At 43.4% G+C, this 17,623-nt stretch overlaps 1 protein-coding gene across 1 annotated transcript; it reads left to right on the top strand.

The window, feature by feature from the left end:
* Window positions 1-210: 210 nt before the first annotated feature.
* Window positions 211-17,623, top strand: YWHAQ (tyrosine 3-monooxygenase/tryptophan 5-monooxygenase activation protein theta). Its single transcript, XM_016199161.2, has 5 exons — window positions 211-563; window positions 12,052-12,175; window positions 13,720-13,883; window positions 14,705-14,800; window positions 16,570-17,623. The coding sequence occupies exons 1-5, from the start codon at window positions 270-272 to the stop codon at window positions 16,627-16,629; spliced, it is 738 nt and encodes a 245-aa protein (XP_016054647.1). The 5' UTR covers window positions 211-269; the 3' UTR covers window positions 16,630-17,623.

The raw sequence follows: 17,623 nt of genomic DNA, 5'->3' as shown, positions 1-17,623 counted from the left end.
GCGCCCGCCCTGAGCCGCCTCCGCCTGTGCCCCGCGCGTCCCGGGCGCGCCGCGGGGAGCGTGGGCGGGGGAGGGAAATTCAACTGGGCCGCGCGTGCGGGGACAGACAAAAGGGGCGGCGGCGGGCGGCCGGGGCGGCGGGCGCATTGTCTGACGGCGCCGCCCCCGCCCCTGCCCGCGCCCTCGCCCCCGCCCTCCCGCACCCCGCAGGCCCTCCGCACGCCTCCTCCGATCCGGTCGGTGCTCGCCCTCGCTGCCCTCGCGTCCCCATGGAGAAGACGGAGCTGATCCAGAAGGCGAAGCTGGCCGAGCAGGCCGAGCGCTACGACGACATGGCCACCTGCATGAAGGCCGTGACGGAGCAGGGCGCCGAGCTGTCCAACGAGGAGCGCAACCTGCTCTCGGTGGCCTACAAGAACGTGGTCGGGGGCCGCCGGTCCGCCTGGAGGGTCATCTCGAGCATCGAGCAGAAGACCGACACCTCCGACAAGAAGCTGCAGCTGATCAAGGATTACCGGGAGAAGGTGGAGTCGGAGCTGCGGTCCATCTGCACCACGGTCCTGGTGAGTGCGCGCGGGCGCCGCGCGGGGACGGCGGGGAGACGCGGGCCGGGGGGCCGGCGAAGGTGGCCTTGTCCTGAGCGTGGGCTTTCGGCTGCGACCCAGAAGCCGCCTGTCCAGGGCGCGGGAGCAGATGCCTCCCCGGGTTGCCGCCGCGCGGTGTAACTTTCTAGCCTCCAGGCTGGGGTGCGCGGGCCGGGAGTCGTCGTTCGCCCCCCCCCCCCCCAGGGCGTCTGGGACCCCCGTGAAGGTCTTCCACCAGCCCTCGGGCTCCAGGCTTGAGTCGGAAGAAGGCGCAGCCACCTTCCCGTAGACACACATGTATGTGCGGTTTTCCTCCCAACCCGGTAATGGGAATCTGCTTGGAAAAGCTGAGCAGACGCTTCATTTTTTTTTTCAGCTAAGAGTATCTGTTGAGCTTTTTTCTCCTGTTAAAAAGGGAGAAGGGGGGAGTTCGGAAAATGTGAAAAAGGTAACAGCTAGGCCTGAGGAACACAATTCCCGGGGTAAGTTTCCGTGTTTAGTAACGTGCCCCTGATGGTGGGGCCCCGGGGTGCTGAACCGGACCCCTTCCTGGTGTGGAGCAGGCCAGGCCAGCTCTTGGGGGTGCAGCGCTGAGCACCCTTCACCCCGCCGGGAGAGCGCGGCCAGCTTGGTCAGGGCCCGGATCTCTCCATCAAAGATAAGTGTTTAAAATTTTAAAACCAGCGTAATAATGTTAATGGAGTTCCTACCAATAAAGCATGAAATATACATTTGCCCTTTTTTTTTAGCGCCACTTTGCAAGAGGTTTCCTGATTTTTGCCATGTTTGTGCCTGGTTGTAGTTCAGGTGGACTTAAAGGACCAGCATGCTAGATCGGTGATTTTTCAAGGGGGAATCGAGGGAGGATGCTGCTTTCCCTCCAGCGTTCTCTTCCTTGCTCCCATCAGATTGGTGAGGCCAGAGTTTTTATTTAGGTATTTTTTTGTAAACATCTTGAACCTAGTTTTCAATAACGTGATCTGAACAAAATCATGGTTGATGGAGATGGCTGGTGAAGGGCAAAGAAAGCCGTGCAGAGACTGCTTGCTTTAGTTATACTCACCTGTATCGTCTCAGCCTCCACTCCCTGCCTGGCATAGAGGAGGCGCTTATGAAAAAAGCTCTTGGAACTGAATTGCTTGTGTTCACGAAGTTTACCACCTTGAAAGTGATGATAGACTTCAGTAGTGAGTGTTGATGCCTATTGACAACACTGAGCGTTATCACGGGAAGATGCATTAGAATTCCATATGTTAGTGAGAATCTTTTCTAGGTTTGTAGGGGGCTCACGCAGCATATTTCAGCCTCTCTCTGTTCAGTGATTACTTTGAAGTTTGTTACTTACTCTGCAGTAATTCCAAATCACCACAACATTTTTCCTGTTCTCTAGCAAGTTAATTCTGAGCCAAAGGAATATTTGTTTTACTCTGTAGCTCTTACAAATGTTAGGGTGTTTTTTATGGCATAAGTGGAGGAGAGTTTTGCTTAATTGCTAAGTTACTTGAAAGAGAGGCCAGGTGTATTAGAGTAGACCTTTCATAGAGATCATTTCGATCTGTGATATCCTCTGAAATTAGGACAGTTTTTTTTCTAGTCCTTGCCTGAGGATATTTTTTCCATTGATTTTAGAGAGTGGGGGTGGGGAAACAGTGATCAGTTGCCTCCTGCACATACTCCTAGCAGGGTGTGGAGTCGAACCCCACTACCCTTTGGTGTGAGAGCTAATGCTCTAACCACCGAGACATGCTGGCCAGGGCTAGGACAGTTTTTTCATACCAAATGAAATAGAAGAGTTTAACTTGATTAATCTGAAGTATAAGTAAAATATTTATTGGTAAAGTGGCTTGAGTCTAATAGAGACTTAATGGCCAACCTATAAAAAAAAATCCTGGGAAAGGCCATCTTCCATTTGGCAACCGTATTGGATTGCTTAGTATGTGTGAGGCGCTGCTGATGAGCAGTGAGGAAGCATAGAGCTGAGAGCCCTGGTATTTGTCTCCAGCAATTTACCAGGAATGCATGTGAGAAATACACAAACATAATAATACAATTCTCATAAAGAGGTTTTGAACAAGCTGCCTATAGTAGTCTTCAGGAGACAGAAACCTTGGGAAAGGCTTCCCTGAGACCAGTTTTTGGAGTGAACGTTGAGGGAGGAGGAGGGACGGTGGGGGTCGTATTCCGGGAGGAAGGAGGTTACCCGGTGGGCCTTCCATGTGACTGGAGCAGAGTGCTAGAGAGCGGTTGTCGGAAGAGAGCCTGGGAAAGAAGGTAAGAGCTGTATACAAGTGTTGGAGGAAATGTCCCTCATTTGGTTGGCAGTGGGGAGACTGGAGATTTCTGAATGATTTTCAGTGGTGAGCATTTGCAACATCCAGAATTCATGGTAAGGAGTCTGTTGAATCAGGGAGGAAAGGCGTGACACCTGACGTTTCTGAACATGAGTGCTGCAGTGAGGTTTTCTTTTTTCCTTTGGTGAACAGGAAGGAGACTTTGGTGTGGAGGAAGGAGGTGAGACTAGTTATAGAAGACTAGTAAAAGTAACATGGACGATAGGCAAAGTTTTGGTCCTAAATAGCAGAGATTCCCAGCCTCTTTTTTCCCTGTCGAAGAGTAGGTTGGGGGCAGAACTACTTGCTCAACATGAACATGGTGGGCAACTCAACAACTTTGATGAGCCCTGTGCTGAGAGAGGCTACTGAACTGTAAAGGCAGAGAAAATGTTAAAAATCCAATGTGTAAGGAGAAAAGATTAAAAGGGCCCAAATGACCAAACTCTTTGTAGATAGAATGAGAGATGTTGGAGAAGATTTTTTTACTGAGTTATATCTGTCTCCCATTGTGATTCTGAAACCAGAGGGTTAGGCTAAAATTTCTAGGTCCTTTCCAATTCTGATTTTTTTGGGACTGTAAAGTTATATAGGTCCTAGCCGTTCTGCCTCTGCTCTGACTTCCTCTCAACTCTAAAATGAGTCGTTTCTAAAGTTCAGATTGGAGAACATGTCAACGGTATATGAAATGTTGGAAAGCTAATAATGACTTTAGTGAAATGGCTTCAGGGAAGGGTATACAGACATCATTGCTAATCCTAATTCAAAGCTTAAACGAAAAAGGTTAATAAGTTGTATGACAACTGGGCACTGGTTAAATAGCATGTGTAAGGTGTTTGTGAGTCATTAAGAACTCGGGTATGAGGTGAGGTGAAATCAATGAAATTAAAGGGGTCCACCGAGCCCTTCTGGGGTGTGGAACAAAGCCTGTCAAGACAAGTGGCGACCTTGGAGTAAGACAGAGACAGGATGACCTTTGTCTCAACCCCTTATCCTAAGATACACTTTTTTTTTTTTTTTTTAATCTCTCCCAGATAGCCCTCTGCAAAGATTATGTGCATTTATACTTCATCAGCAGCTGTTGAGAATGGCCATTTTCCCTTACCCTCTCCAGTGCAGGCAGGTTTGGGGGAAAACAAAAATCTAATGACTGTGGAAGGGTTACCTCCTCATGTCTAGTATTGGATGTAATAAGGATTACCTTTGTTCTCACAAAGAGCTAGTTACCAGACTTTTTTATTTTTTAAGTCTCACAGTTTCACTTATAGAACATCGCAGCTTTATTCTGAGAGCAGAAATCTTGAAACATTCCATTAATAGGAAAATAGATAAGCAGACATATTCATACAGTGGAATACTACTCAGCAGTAAAAAGGAATGGACTACTGACACACACTACAATATAGATGGATTTCCAAAACATGCTAAGTGAAAGAGGCTTTGCATGAAAAAGTACATAGTGGACTCTGTTTATATGAAATTCTAGAGCACACAAAGGTAGTCCATGGGTGAAAAATAGGAAAAGTAGCAGTCTCTGGGAATGGAGGCAGTGATTGACTGGGAAGGGGCAGGAGGGAACTTTCTGTAGTGATTGTAATGTTCTTTGTGTTGGTGTGGGTTTGGGTTACACGGGTATATACATTTATCCAAACTCGTAAGCATTCACCTAACATTTGCGCATTTCATTGTATTTTCTGATTAAAGGATGCTTGAACTTTTACCGCGATCTTTCTAACACTCCCGTATTTTGCTTCCATCCCACTACTCACTGCTTTGTTATTTGTAAAGCTTTTCACACCCATCCTACAAGATACAATTTAGGTGTCACTGCACTCGTTCCATAGTCAGTTATAAATTATAGCTCATTAATACCCTCAGATCTGTTTCCTTGCACTGTGTGCAATTATGGGTCGGTGAGACCTGTTTACCTGTAAGGAAACCAAGGCACATTGATTTGCTTAGTTACTCAGCCAGTTAGTTAGCTGTGAAGTCATTCACCGTTTTTAGATTAGTACATACTCTGTTCCCACTGCCTTTTATTGTAAAGCCTCTTACATACCCCATTCTCCTGAGATCTTACTACTTTCCCTTTTCTGTCTTGTATGGAAGGAAGTGGGGGAGAATCGGGCCTTTACACATCCATGCCCTTCACTAGAGTGGCTCGCTTTTATATTGTCTGGAGTTTACGATGTCCCGCGTTCCTCTTGTAGCTGTCTCTAAAGTAAAGTGCACCCAATTCAGCTCTGTATTTATTGGTAAGCTGTGAAGGGTATCTAAGAATAGATACCCTTTCATTTCATACCTATCATTTTTTTTTAAAGATTTTTAAAAAATATTGATTTTTATAGAGAGAGGAAAGGAGAGAGGGAGAAAGAGAAACATAGATGTGAAAGTGGAACATGGATTGGCTGCCTCCTGCACGCCCCCTACTGGGGATTGAGTCTGCAATTTGGGCATGTGCCCTGACCAGGAAACGAACCTTTTGGTGCCTGGGATGACAACCGACCAACTGAGCCACACCAGCCAGGGCAGGACTTCTTTTTACTTTTTCCTCTATAAACTATTAAGCAGTACTTCACACTTCAAGGTTATTTTTTGTGATGCACCCAGTGGTTCAGTTGAATATTAGCAGTAACCCATTAAGTTTAGTTGCAAATGCAGAATAATTTTCTTACCATAGCATCTAAAATTCCTTTTAACCCTGTTCTTTCCTTTGTGCCCCGTAATGGAGCTGATAGACTAGAGGCTGGACTAGAGGGTTGTATATAATACAGTAGAGGTAAATGTGTGTGGCATGGGTTTTCATAGAGGGAAAGATTTATCTGTAAATAATTACATAATTTCTATAATGTAGAAATGGCTTAATTCCATCTGTCACATAATGTTCTGTCTTACAAAAGCCCGAGCTCGTGTGCAAGTACACTGGTGTCTTCGCTAGTAGAACCTATTAACTATTTTTAATAGAGTTCCTAGGATATAGCAAAACTTGACCTATTTACTAAACCAGCAAGGTGGTTTTGACCTATTTTAATTATTAGAACATTCCTTTTTATTAGGTATCAGAATGTCTGTTCACATGGATTACTTATGACCAAACTGAGATTTGACTTACTGTTCTGTGTTTTTTTTTCCATTTTAAAAAACTTGTTTTCCCACTATCATTTGTCTTTTCCTTCACAGATCAATGGTTGAAGTGGTTTCTGGATACTAGTAAATTACAAGTTCTCTGAGGGAAAGGAAGTATATTTGCCTCGGTTCTTTTGTTAGTACTGATCTGTCAGTGTTGATAAACTGTGGTTGTGTATTTGTAATTGTTTTTGGTGTAGATTGACAGATTTAGAACGTATTGTCACCGATGGATGTATTAAGTGTCCTTCCCAACTTGCATATCTTGGCTAAAGATTTGGGAATCTTTGAGCAGGTGTATAACATTTCTATATTGCTGTTAAGGCCACTCACTATTCAGTTGCTAAGGTATGGGAATATAGCAGACAGAGGTCAGAGACAAAGGACTGGGCATTACATTGGTTTCTAGGAATACTTGGAATTGGCTCAGCTGCTTTGGGGGAAGTAAGGGGACAGAGACTGATTTTCTTTGATGTTGGCACATTACAGTTCACACACACTCTGTTACTTGTCAGAGGCTAAAATTCTTTCTGTTGTGTCTTCACCATGCAACCATATAGCTCTGTAGCTGTGTTGGAAGACATGATGGACATTCCTATACAAGAGCATTTTTATTGTTTGGGGGTTCAAGTGCTGGTTTGTTAGGGGAGGAGAGGGGAGTACACTGTGCTTACAAAAGGGTCCTCCTTGTCCCTAAAAAGCACCACTGTGTTTAGTGGATGCTGATAGCAGTACTAACTGGTGACTGTTTCGCCTGGGCCAAGGGATGGTGTTAGCTAGAGATCTTACAGACCAGGAGAAAGAGTTTAAAACTATTTTGGGCAGGAAGATAAATAAAGCTTTTTCTGTGTTTATTGAGAGCCTGGGATTCTTTTTACCTGTTTCTGCCCCTTCCCCATTACCTGATTATCCTCTGGTTTAAGCTCCTTATTTTCTTTTACCCACCAAAGTAATTAGCCACTTGATTGCATGGACTATTCTGGCTTGTTTTTACTTTCAGTATAACCACAGTGGCGCATGTCCCTTTGTGTCTAAGGAATCCATATCTATCCTCTGACCATGATGACAGTTTTTCATTACACATTGATTCATTTTTTTATTTTTTTAAAAATTGATTTTAGAGAGGTAGGGGGCAAGAGAGGGAGAGAAACTTAGATTGGTTGCCTACTGTATGCACCCTGACTGGGAATCAAAACCCAGACCATCTGGTGCACAGGACGGTGCTCCAACCAACCACACCAGCCAGGGCCATATTAGTCTTAATTTTTTTTTTTTTTATTAAATTTATTGGGGTGACATTTGTTAATAGTAATTTATTAATTTGGCAAATATTCCAGCCAGTCTTGGCGTTTAGGTCTTTCGTTACTTTTAGAATTATATCTCAAGAGTTTGAACACTTTATAAAAGGTGGTTTTTAGTCTACACAGATGTTGATGTTAATTAACCCTTTCTCCCAGGAAGGCATATTCACATTCATGAATGCTTCAGAGTTGTATGAATTTTAATAAATAAAAATTGGAGATATGAAGGCCCATGAGCACTTTTTTAGGGATTCTCCCCCTCCCCCATCAAGATAAGGAAGAATTGTTTATTCGTTTGGCAGGGTGCCACGTGAGTAACACAGTGGTTTACACTGATGGTCCAGGGTTTGTCCCCTTGGCCTTATGGGTTTCAAATCTAATTTGTTGGCACACTGAGGGGAACTTCAAGAATGATAAATTGGACAGAGTCGTAGTCTAGCCATGTTTATTTGCTTGCAGGCAAATCAGCTCTTAGAAGATTGCTTGGTGGTGGCAGAAACAGAGGCAGTAGTTGGATGATCTTAAGGACTAGTCCACCACGGCTGCATCCAGCCTCGGCACAGTGCCTCACTGTTGGAAGACTGTTCATGGACCCAGTGCCCTCTCCTCTTAGTAGTGCTGGAGATGGTGTCAGCATGTGCTTTTTCATCCCCATTCAAGACCTGCTGTGCTCCCAGCTCTGACATAGCAAATGCCTGTATGGTTTACCACTTGGGGAGCCAATTTAAAAATCCGGGAGGCACCTCATTGTTGCTCCATGCTCTTCTGCTGGTGCAGGAATGGCAGTAATAGAAATAAGGTCTGATGTCAGTCATACGCAGTGCTTCCCACTCCTGTTGTGTTCAGGCCCATGGAGGGTGACTGTATTGTATGGCACACTGGGCAAGATGCGGTTATTATGGCTAAGAGGATTGGTACCTCTACCATTTACATGGAAGCTCTAGGTTCGTCTGATCCTGGAGGACCATGAGTGCTTGGCTTTAAATTTATTCTTTAACAGGCCATTGGGATTTTTGAGCAGGGGATTAACATGCCCAGAATGGAATTTAAGGTTAATTGGCAACAGCATAAAGTGGATTAGTGAAAGAAGAACCCTAAAACCTGGTAGATCAGTTAGGTTATTGGATTAATTGAGGTGAAATGATATAGTTAACTCAAGTAATAGAAGTAGGAATGAGACTGTGAAATTAGATCAAAATACTGTGGCAGCCCAGCTGGTGTGGTTCAGTGGTTGAGAGCTTCGACCTGTGAACTAGGAGGTTACGATTCAATTCCTGGTCAGGGCACGTGCCTGGGTTGTGGGCTCGATCCCCAGTAGCGGGCGTGCAGAAGACAGCTGTTCAGTCATTCTTGTCATTGATGTTTCTCTCTCCTCCCTCTCCCTCTCCCTTCTCTCAATTAAAAAAAAAAAAAATACTGTGCCAGAAGTCACATCAGTAGGGCCTGACAGCCAGGGCTAGGATGGGAAATGGGGAGAGAGGTCAGGTAGCGCTGACGAGCCTGGGTGACTGGGGACGTTGTTGGGTCTAGAGATATAAAGTCGTCCTTCCTCGGGGTCTATAGGTAAGAAGGATATACAGGCCCCCCGAGTGTTCACTGCTTAGTTGTCTGAGGAGCTGGCCACACAAAGTCTGGACTTGGAGAAAATTACATCCAGGGGCTTGGGTGACTATGAGGCCGAAGAAACAGGATGGCACTCATTTCTAACTAGGACACAGCGTGCCTTTCCTAGGACAGGAAATGGAGAGTGTGTATGTAAATAAGTAAGTTTAAAGTCCCAGTGGCCAATGCAGGGGTGCCCACACTTGATCGCAATGCTTGAGAGAGGTTTATGTGGCGGTACATGGTGATTGAGGTGTATATACTAAGCAGTGTTCTAAGCAATTTCTATTAACTCATTTAACTTTCACACAACCCCACAAAGTAGGGAGTGTCATTAAGTATTTTACAGATGAGTAACCTGAGGTACAGAGCTGTAAAAGTAAATTGCCTGGCTAGGTTTGGGGCTGATTTGTGAGTCATTAGCATGTAGATAATTAGTTAAAATCCTGCAAATAAAATCTCAAATGAATCCACATCTTGTCAGTTATCTTAAAATGGATAGTAGGCTCTTGAAGTATTGAGATCTTGAGATCCTTGATTGTTCTACTGAAACGTTTTCTCCTGGTAGCAGATTGTCATGGTTAGCTGTCACATTTTAGAAAGTGTAGCCTTAAAGGCAGACACTTTATTAATAGTTTTATTGCCAGACAAAATCTTTAAGTACGGGAAGTTCATATGACTTACATCTGGAAGTGAACTAATCGTTAACATACAGAGCTCCTACCAATCTGTAGGGTAAAATTCACTAGGAAATGGCAGAGGGCAAAGACAGGTGCTCGACTGCACTTACGACCTGTAGCTTATGAAGCTGGAGACTTGCAGGTCAAACGAGAGTCGGACACTCTCACTTAGATTGGAAACGAAAAAAGTCTAGTGCACTGTGTTCAGAGGGCTGTTGAGAAATGGGAGCAGTCGTACTTTGCTAGTGGGGATGTAAGTGGAAGTTGCCTCCAGGAGGACGGGTGAACAGTCTACGCTACGGATCGAGTGTTCATTTGGTACATTGTTGGAAATATCAAAAGACTTGAAGCAACTGACATGTTCATCAGAGGAGACTATTTAAATGATTACCTTATGCCCCTGCAGTGGAGTGCTGTGCAGTGTTACGCGCATAGGAAGCGGTAATCATACATGGACACGGGTGGTCAGGGATTATTATGAGAAGCAAGGGCAATGTGTGTAATATGCTAACACGAGGGAGGGAGAACATACGTGGGTTCTAAATATATAAGATACCTGGGGGAACATACACAGAACTAATGATGATGGGTGCCCTGAGGGAGGGAAAGAACTGGGTGTCGATAGGACCCCGGAAAGGGAGAGAAACTTGATTTTTTGCTTTTGAATTTTCTGTGGTGTACACTTGTTACCTGTTATTTAAATGGAAACAAGAGTCTTACTGTGTTGAAGGGAAGCTGTAGATCAGGGAACAGTAATCCTGTGGCATTGAATTTGAATTGGAGATACCAGTACAAGGTAATGGTTTTTTCCAAAACAACTTTGCTGAAGGAACAAAACAGTGAGAGAGCTGAATGGGGAGGTTTTTTGTTAGACATGTTAGAGTGATGGTAACTATTACACGTTACCTCTTTGATAAAAGGTGAGGAATTCAACAAACAAGTATTCCAGGAGAAGTGCTGTATCATTTTCAGGTTGTGCTGTGTGTGCCGGTTAGGTCCATTCCAGCGTGCTGCCACCCACGGCTGATGGCCGCCCGACGCACACCTCAGAGTGATAGGCACTGCGCCACGTGCTCCACATGCCAGCTACAGAAGTTTGTGAAGGAAAAACATTAAGGAAACATTTTTATCTAGAAGCTGATCTGCTTAACAGGTTGCCCTTTGGATTGAGTACCTTAGAATTAGTACAGATTATTAAAAACTGGAGAATATTTTGATTATTTTATAGAAGAGGAAATCAACTAAGGAACTTGCTCCAGACTCTAGAACCAGATCACTGGTCCAGCACTCGCCCTTCTGAATTGTTCAGATGTAATTCATGGTGAATATTATGAAATTTGGTGCCTTTTAAAAATGCATTCTTGGTGATTTGGGAAGGTTTTTTTTAAAAAGTTTACCATCTTCAGTGACTTTCTAGCAGTTTGTGCAGTTGTGCCTTTCCTGTGCCCAGGTGCTCTGTCTTGGAATGCCCGTGTTCCCCATGCTTTCTGCCTGTCTGTGAAATCCTACTTTACCCTTAAAGACACAGCTCACTTGATGCCTTCTTAAGAAAACCTCTTCCAGTTGTTTAACAGTTATTTCCTCAGTTGTGCTCCCAAAGGACTTTGGTATAAACCTTTGACCCACCCAGTGTTGCTGATTGGGGGGGGGGGGTGGCATTGGTGGGTGGGGATGGAGGACATTAGACATCCCTTAGTCCTGTATGGTGGATGGGCTGGCCAGGTGCTCATTCACTTGAGTAGAAACTTTTATCTGAGGCCAAACCCTAATTTTGTTTCGCATTTAAACATAGTTTTTGTTTGTTTTTATGATTTTAATGCATATAAAATTAACCAGGAATGCAACCACCATGTAAAAATCAAAGATTTTACTTAGTTTTGTCTGTAACCTGACTGGTCAGGCTGTTCATGATAGTTGAACAGACCGTGCAAGTCTGTATTTGAAGGCTCTCAGTATTCATGGTGCTGCTTAGAGGTAAGCATCTGACTGGATTATGTTATACTTCAGGCATGGATATATATGTATTTTAACATGTTTTTTTTAAAGTTAATTTAGAGAGAGAGGAAGGGAGAAGAGAGGAAGAGAGAAGCATCCATAGGCTGCCCCCTGGACACCCCTGCTGGGGAGGGAGCCCGCAACCTAGGCGTGCGCCCTGACTGGGAATCGGACTGGAGAATGGACGGATGAGCCTGTAGATCTTTCTAATAAGTGTTTGGCTAATCCAGCTTTTCCACCAGAAGCTGTGACTTGCTACGAACCAAAGCATTCAGCCGGCGGCAACCACCAGACCCCGCGCTCAGCTCATGCTTTCTCTGTGGGGTGGGGTGTTGTAGTTGCTGTGACTTGACAATTAACTGTGTATCATTGTGAGTTCTTGACTGTAATAACAGCCTCTTATTAGTGTGTAATGTTTTACCTTTTCTTTCAGGAATTGTTGGATAAGTATTTAATAGCCAACGCAACTAATCCAGAGAGTAAGGTCTTCTATCTGAAAATGAAGGGAGATTACTTCCGGTACCTTGCTGAAGTTGCATGTGGCGATGATCGGAAACGTAAGTGCAGTGGCTTATGGGCAAAGCTAAATGTAAAATGGGAAGGAGGGAGGATGGTGAGACATGACAGAAGGTCTGTGGTCTCCAGGCCTTTGTAACCTAAGAAACATTTTGGAATCAATAATTACCTTATGTTTTCAAAAGTGAAAATACAGTCATGAGTTTACATTATGTGCTCTTTTTAAAAAAATAAACTTACAGACTTTCTGATTATAATCTGATAAGAAAATTTTGAAAACAGGCTTCATCTTCTATGCTTTAGAATTTGGTTCACAGTATTTTTAGCCACAGTGCTTTGCATGTGCTTTGAGTGATCTTGTTACGACCTTTAGTGCAGTTACACCTTGAAACTTAAGACAACTGGAGGAGATTACATATAGAATATAGAAACAGGATGTGCTTTTTCTGTTAGACATGTTAACTGCTACCTATTTTGAAGGATAACATTGACTGCTAATTATATATAACCAAATTTCTGAGGAGAGGTGAAATGAGAGTATTATTGCCAGTTATATAATTTATCAAAAAAAAACCCTTCTGTAACAAAATTGGTGTACTAAATTTACTGTGTTACTGATGTATAATTTCTGTTGCTATGAAAATAAGCAAAATTTAATATGACACAACTGAACATTCAGACAACAGCACATTGGTTCCCGCATTAATCCGATTTCACCCTTTCTGGCTTATTGGCATTTTCTAGCCCTGTGCATAAAATACTCCAATATTCTAGAATTTGTACCTAGTCTGTATTTAGGGCCTAGGAGCTGGGACACTCCCTACTCATTGTAATGCTGAAGCACCAGGGAACGAAGCTCCTTAGCATGTTGTGCTAACCCAGCCACCTCTAGATCAGTCAGTGTGCCGTCTCAGAGGAAGGGAAATGTGCACATTCAGGCCACGAAAGGATCATTTAATTTCTTTTAGGTAATTGTTTCCAAAGCAACATTTTTTTTCAGGAAGGTCACATTTTTATTAGGCCAGTAATCAAACTCTGGTCAGAGCGGATTTTGTTATATACGTTGGTACTTTTGTATATTGCTTTTCACATAATACATCTTGATTCCAAGGATCAGTATTGTTTCTCCAGAAAGTCACAAAAATAGGGATTTTGGTGGTGGAGATCTTTGTAAAGTGTATTCATTATTTTGAGAAGGGGTATTATAGCTACCCGCCCCCCAGCTTTATTAAGATGATATTCACATATAACAGTCAGATGATTTTTTAATTGCTGCATTTCCAAGTAATAAAAATAAAAGACATGAAAGAAGAAAATTGTTTTAGCCCCAGTGATGGAAAACTCTAATAGACTATATTACGGTTTTTTATTAAGCTGATTGTAAGCCAACAATATTATAAACTAGTTATAAATACTCTGTGCAAGATAATGTTTTGGTTTGCTGCTGTTGGTTTTCTCTGAAGGCTACAGAGAAAAATCTGGTTCTACCAGGAGCTAGTAGCGTATGTTAAAGGTGTTAATATGCTATATACTGGGTGGATATTTTCAGTATCCTGCTCTTTCATTTCACTTTTTGCCTTCACAGAAACGATAGATAATTCCCAAGGAGCTTACCAGGAGGCTTTTGATATAAGCAAGAAAGAGATGCAGCCCACACACCCAATTCGTCTGGGGCTGGCTCTTAACTTTTCTGTATTTTACTATGAGATCCTTAATAACCCCGAGCTTGCCTGCACACTGGCTAAAACGGTAAGATGTGTGTTCAGAAACACCCTTTCGCTAAGGCTGAGATAACAAATACATTAATTTCTAGGTATTTTGTTTACTTGGATATCCAAGGATGATTTCTACTGTCTTTATTTGGCTGTCTGCTCCTTTTTCTTACCACCACGATCACCTGCCACTGCCCCTCTCAATAGCTTGCTCTCTCCCACCTGTGGCTGTCAGCAGTGGTGTCTGTGTAAAGAGCTAATGGTCAAAGTAATGAAAGGATGGCAGAAATGGAGAGTCATACCTGCCAGGTTTGGTTACTGGCGGCATTCCTCAGAGCGCTTCTAAAAGGGGGAGCACTGGAGAGGATTTTGCAAATACTAGTTCTTACTGGTAACGAGTGTATATGGCGTGGCTACTGTGCTGTGTGTCCTGTGACAGAACTAAGAAGTGTTTGTGCCCTGGCCTGGTGGGTCAGCTGGTTGGAGCGTTGTCTGTACACCAGAAAGGTTGTGGGTTCCATTCCCGGTCAGGCCGCATACCTAGGTTGTGGGTTCGATCCCTGGTCGGGGCGAGTACGGGATGTCTCTCACATCGATGTCTCTCTCTCCAATCAATGTGCATATCCTCCGGTGAGGGTAAAGAAGAGCCTGCTCACTGATTAAGTACACAGAGCTGCGTAAGTTTCAAGCCGTACTCACAAGTTCTTCAACCGAGAATCTAATTCCAGCATTTTATTTTTCATTAAAGTAGAACATAAAGTGAATGTTCACCTATTTTGTAAAAATGGTTTGTGATTGTGGACTAACCAGCTTGTGTTGGTGCGAACATTGTTACCATGGATGTTAATGTTTTACCAGGCTTTTGACGAGGCAATTGCAGAGCTCGATACACTGAATGAAGACTCGTACAAGGACAGCACCCTCATCATGCAGCTGCTTAGGGACAACCTCACAGTGAGTTTGTTTTTTATTTCCCCTTCAGGAACAAAAGTGCTTACATTTTATTTTGGGCTCCCTCTCTCTTGGGTAGTTATGTAACAGCTATATTTTCTCTTAGAAAACGAATATAAAGATACATAAGTAAAAGTATTAAGTGCTTCTCAGGGTTTTGTACAGGACACTACTCTTTCGTAGCCAGGTTTCCGAGGTGAATGGGCATTTGCCGGACCTTCCTGAGAAGGGAGTAAGGTTGCAGGAGCTCTTACTCAGCTCCCATCCCTGGCTGTGTCGTTGGGATGAAGGTGTTAATAAGTCACGTCAGTGTGGAGAGTATAGGTAGTTGCAGTACTTTCTTCCTGTGGGTGAGTTAGCTGTACCCGGGTAGGGACCAATGCAGATGCCTGAGTTTCTCCAGAATCACGTGAAGTGCCTATTCTAGTAAAATCTTGCTTTGTGGCGGCACATACTGTTCCGTAGGCATTTGATAGAGAGTAAACCTGCGCCTCCAGTTACTCCTCTGCCTCTAGGCAGAACCTCTGTTATGCTTGTTTGTCTTTTTTACTTGTTTTTTCATTTTTCTTCCTACTACTTGGTTGAGCAGATGATAAAAGAGAAAATAATGGAGAAAAAATAAAGGTCGAGCTTTATTTAGCTGCTTTCATAGGTTCAAGTAAAGTTGACGTGTCAAAACCATAGACCAAATGTGGAAGAAGGGAATCTACCTACCTTTTAATACAAATGCAGCTCTCCTCCCTGAGCCCTGGTTTGGGGCTTTAGCTTTTGCTAGATAGGATTCTTTTTAATACCAGCACCGTGTCTGTTCAACTTTGATGAACAGAGGAATTGTGAAGGTGCTTTCTTCCCAGCCATTGGAAATCTCTGTAGTTCTGAGGTTATAAGAACGATTAGCATGGACAGCTTCTGGAGATGGGAGGCAGACCAAGCGACTGGACTCCTCCCAGGCACCATGGTGCTGTCAGTATCTTTACTGCTTGGACGGTTCTTCAGGGGTATTTGGTGTTTGTTTTATTTATATTAGTATCTTAACAGTAACTTGAAGATTACATACGATTCCAGCTTTTCTGAAATTCAGGTAGTGTCTTGGTGTTGATCTAATAGAAATCCATTTTGTGAGCTATTCATTATGGTCGATAAATACTGACTATTCCATTTTCACTTCATTTCATCCTAAAGTTAGATCCTTAAAGATCGATTTTATTTGTTTTACTGTCCTACCTGGTTCACGAGTCCTTCCTCTGTGTCTATGCACACCCGCTGTTTCCCATAACTAGGTCACCCACTCCTGTTCAGCTCTTTGCAGCAACACTGAGCTGGCTTTTTGCTGTATGATAGCTAGCTCTTCAGATGCTTGAACATAGTTATTACGACCATGGTCCCCTCCCGCCTAAAATGTTTTTGCCTTATTAATCTCAAATTTTATTCCAGTGGTGCTTTCACAGAGAGCTTTGGACTGCTGGGAATGAGCAATAAATTCTAAGGATGCTACCTTGTTTTTTTCTGAAATTATAGTGCTTATATAGAGTAAGCTTTAAAATGTACTCAGCGTATATGTGTGCATCCCTTTTAAGTGCATTGTAGTTTGCAGGGATACACTTTGGGGAGGAGTTCGTGGTATTTGGGGTTTTGAAAACTGTAACTTTCAGTCTTACTCATAATCTTTATTGTTGAATAATTTACTGCTCTCTGAATTACATTTTGGTGGGACAGTAGGACTCGGTGTAATGGTGTAATCTGGAAACAGTAACCGATGTGATTTCCCCTAGTTATGGACATCAGACAGCGCGGGGGAAGAATGCGACGCGGCGGAGGGCGCCGAGAACTAACGCAGACGGCGCTCCCCTCCCCTCCAGAAACCTTTTACACGCCTCCATTCCTCACTCCGTCTGGGTTTCCTAGAGCAGAGCCACCACCCTGTGTATGGAATCAGCTGTTTGTAGTCTGTTCACACTGCAGCTGTGGGAGAGCTCCAGTCCCCAATTTGTTTGTCTTGCCTCCTGGTGTGCAGTTACTGCTGTAGAAAAGTATTAATAGCTTCATTTCACGTAAACAAGTAACTTCCAGCACGTAGAGGACTAAAAATGTGCCCGGTATTCAAGTAATCTGAACCAGTTCTGCCAGTGACTGTGTTTTGTATTACTGTGAAGAGGCGACGTGTAGTGCATTTCAGCCTAAGGAGTGTTTTACATAACTTCTTATTTCTACATTCCCTCCCTTCCTCTTCTTTGGGGGTTTCCTTTTGGTGAGCAAGGTTCCATGTTCTTAATGTATTCCTTTTTGGTGGGAATCTGGAGTATTAGATTGAGTGGGAAAGCATTTGATAATTCTGGGCTGTGGGTCACAAATTGAAATGCCTCCTGGGTCACATGGTGGGGGTCGTGTGTGTCTGTGACAACAGGGAGTTTCCTATTCACTCTTCATTTGCTGCTGTTTCAGTTGACAACTTCCCTTCCTAATAAAAATTCACTTACACCTCCTGCCTTTGGAGTTCTGGTGTTCACTTTACTATATAGTAGAAGTAGCATGTTGCTGCCAGAATACAAGCATTGCTTTGGGCAAATTAAAGTGCATGTCATTTCTTAATTCAGTAGAATGGGGAAATAAAGTCCATAAGTCCAAGTCTAAAACTAGTACTTTTCCATGCAGATGTGTGCACGTGTGAGAGGGTGTCCAGTTTGTCTAGCAATTGTTATTTAGAGAGTCTTAGACCACTATTGTGTGTTGCTAATCATTGACTGTAGTCCCAAAAAAGCCTTGTGAAAATGTTATGCCCTATGTAACAGCAGAGTAACGTAAAATAAAATTGCATTTTATAAACCA

Source organism: Miniopterus natalensis, chromosome 13 (assembly GCF_054644295.1).
Source record: "Miniopterus natalensis isolate mMinNat1 chromosome 13, mMinNat1.hap1, whole genome shotgun sequence".
NCBI classification, from domain to species: domain Eukaryota; kingdom Metazoa; phylum Chordata; class Mammalia; order Chiroptera; family Miniopteridae; genus Miniopterus; species Miniopterus natalensis.
The sequence above is the reverse complement of the archived record's forward strand: the minus strand, read 5'-3'. Positions and strand labels throughout refer to the sequence as shown.

Excerpts from the sequence above, each read along its gene's own strand:
- YWHAQ (XM_016199161.2), top strand. The coding sequence starts at position 270 with ATGGAGAAGACGGAGCTGATCCAGAAGGCGAAGCTGGCCGAGCAGGCC. Across the intron at positions 12,176-13,719 it reads ATGTGGCGATGATCGGAAAC|AAACGATAGATAATTCCCAA; the intron begins GTAAGTGCAGTG and ends TTGCCTTCACAG. Across the intron at positions 13,884-14,704 it reads CCTGCACACTGGCTAAAACG|GCTTTTGACGAGGCAATTGC; the intron begins GTAAGATGTGTG and ends ATGTTTTACCAG.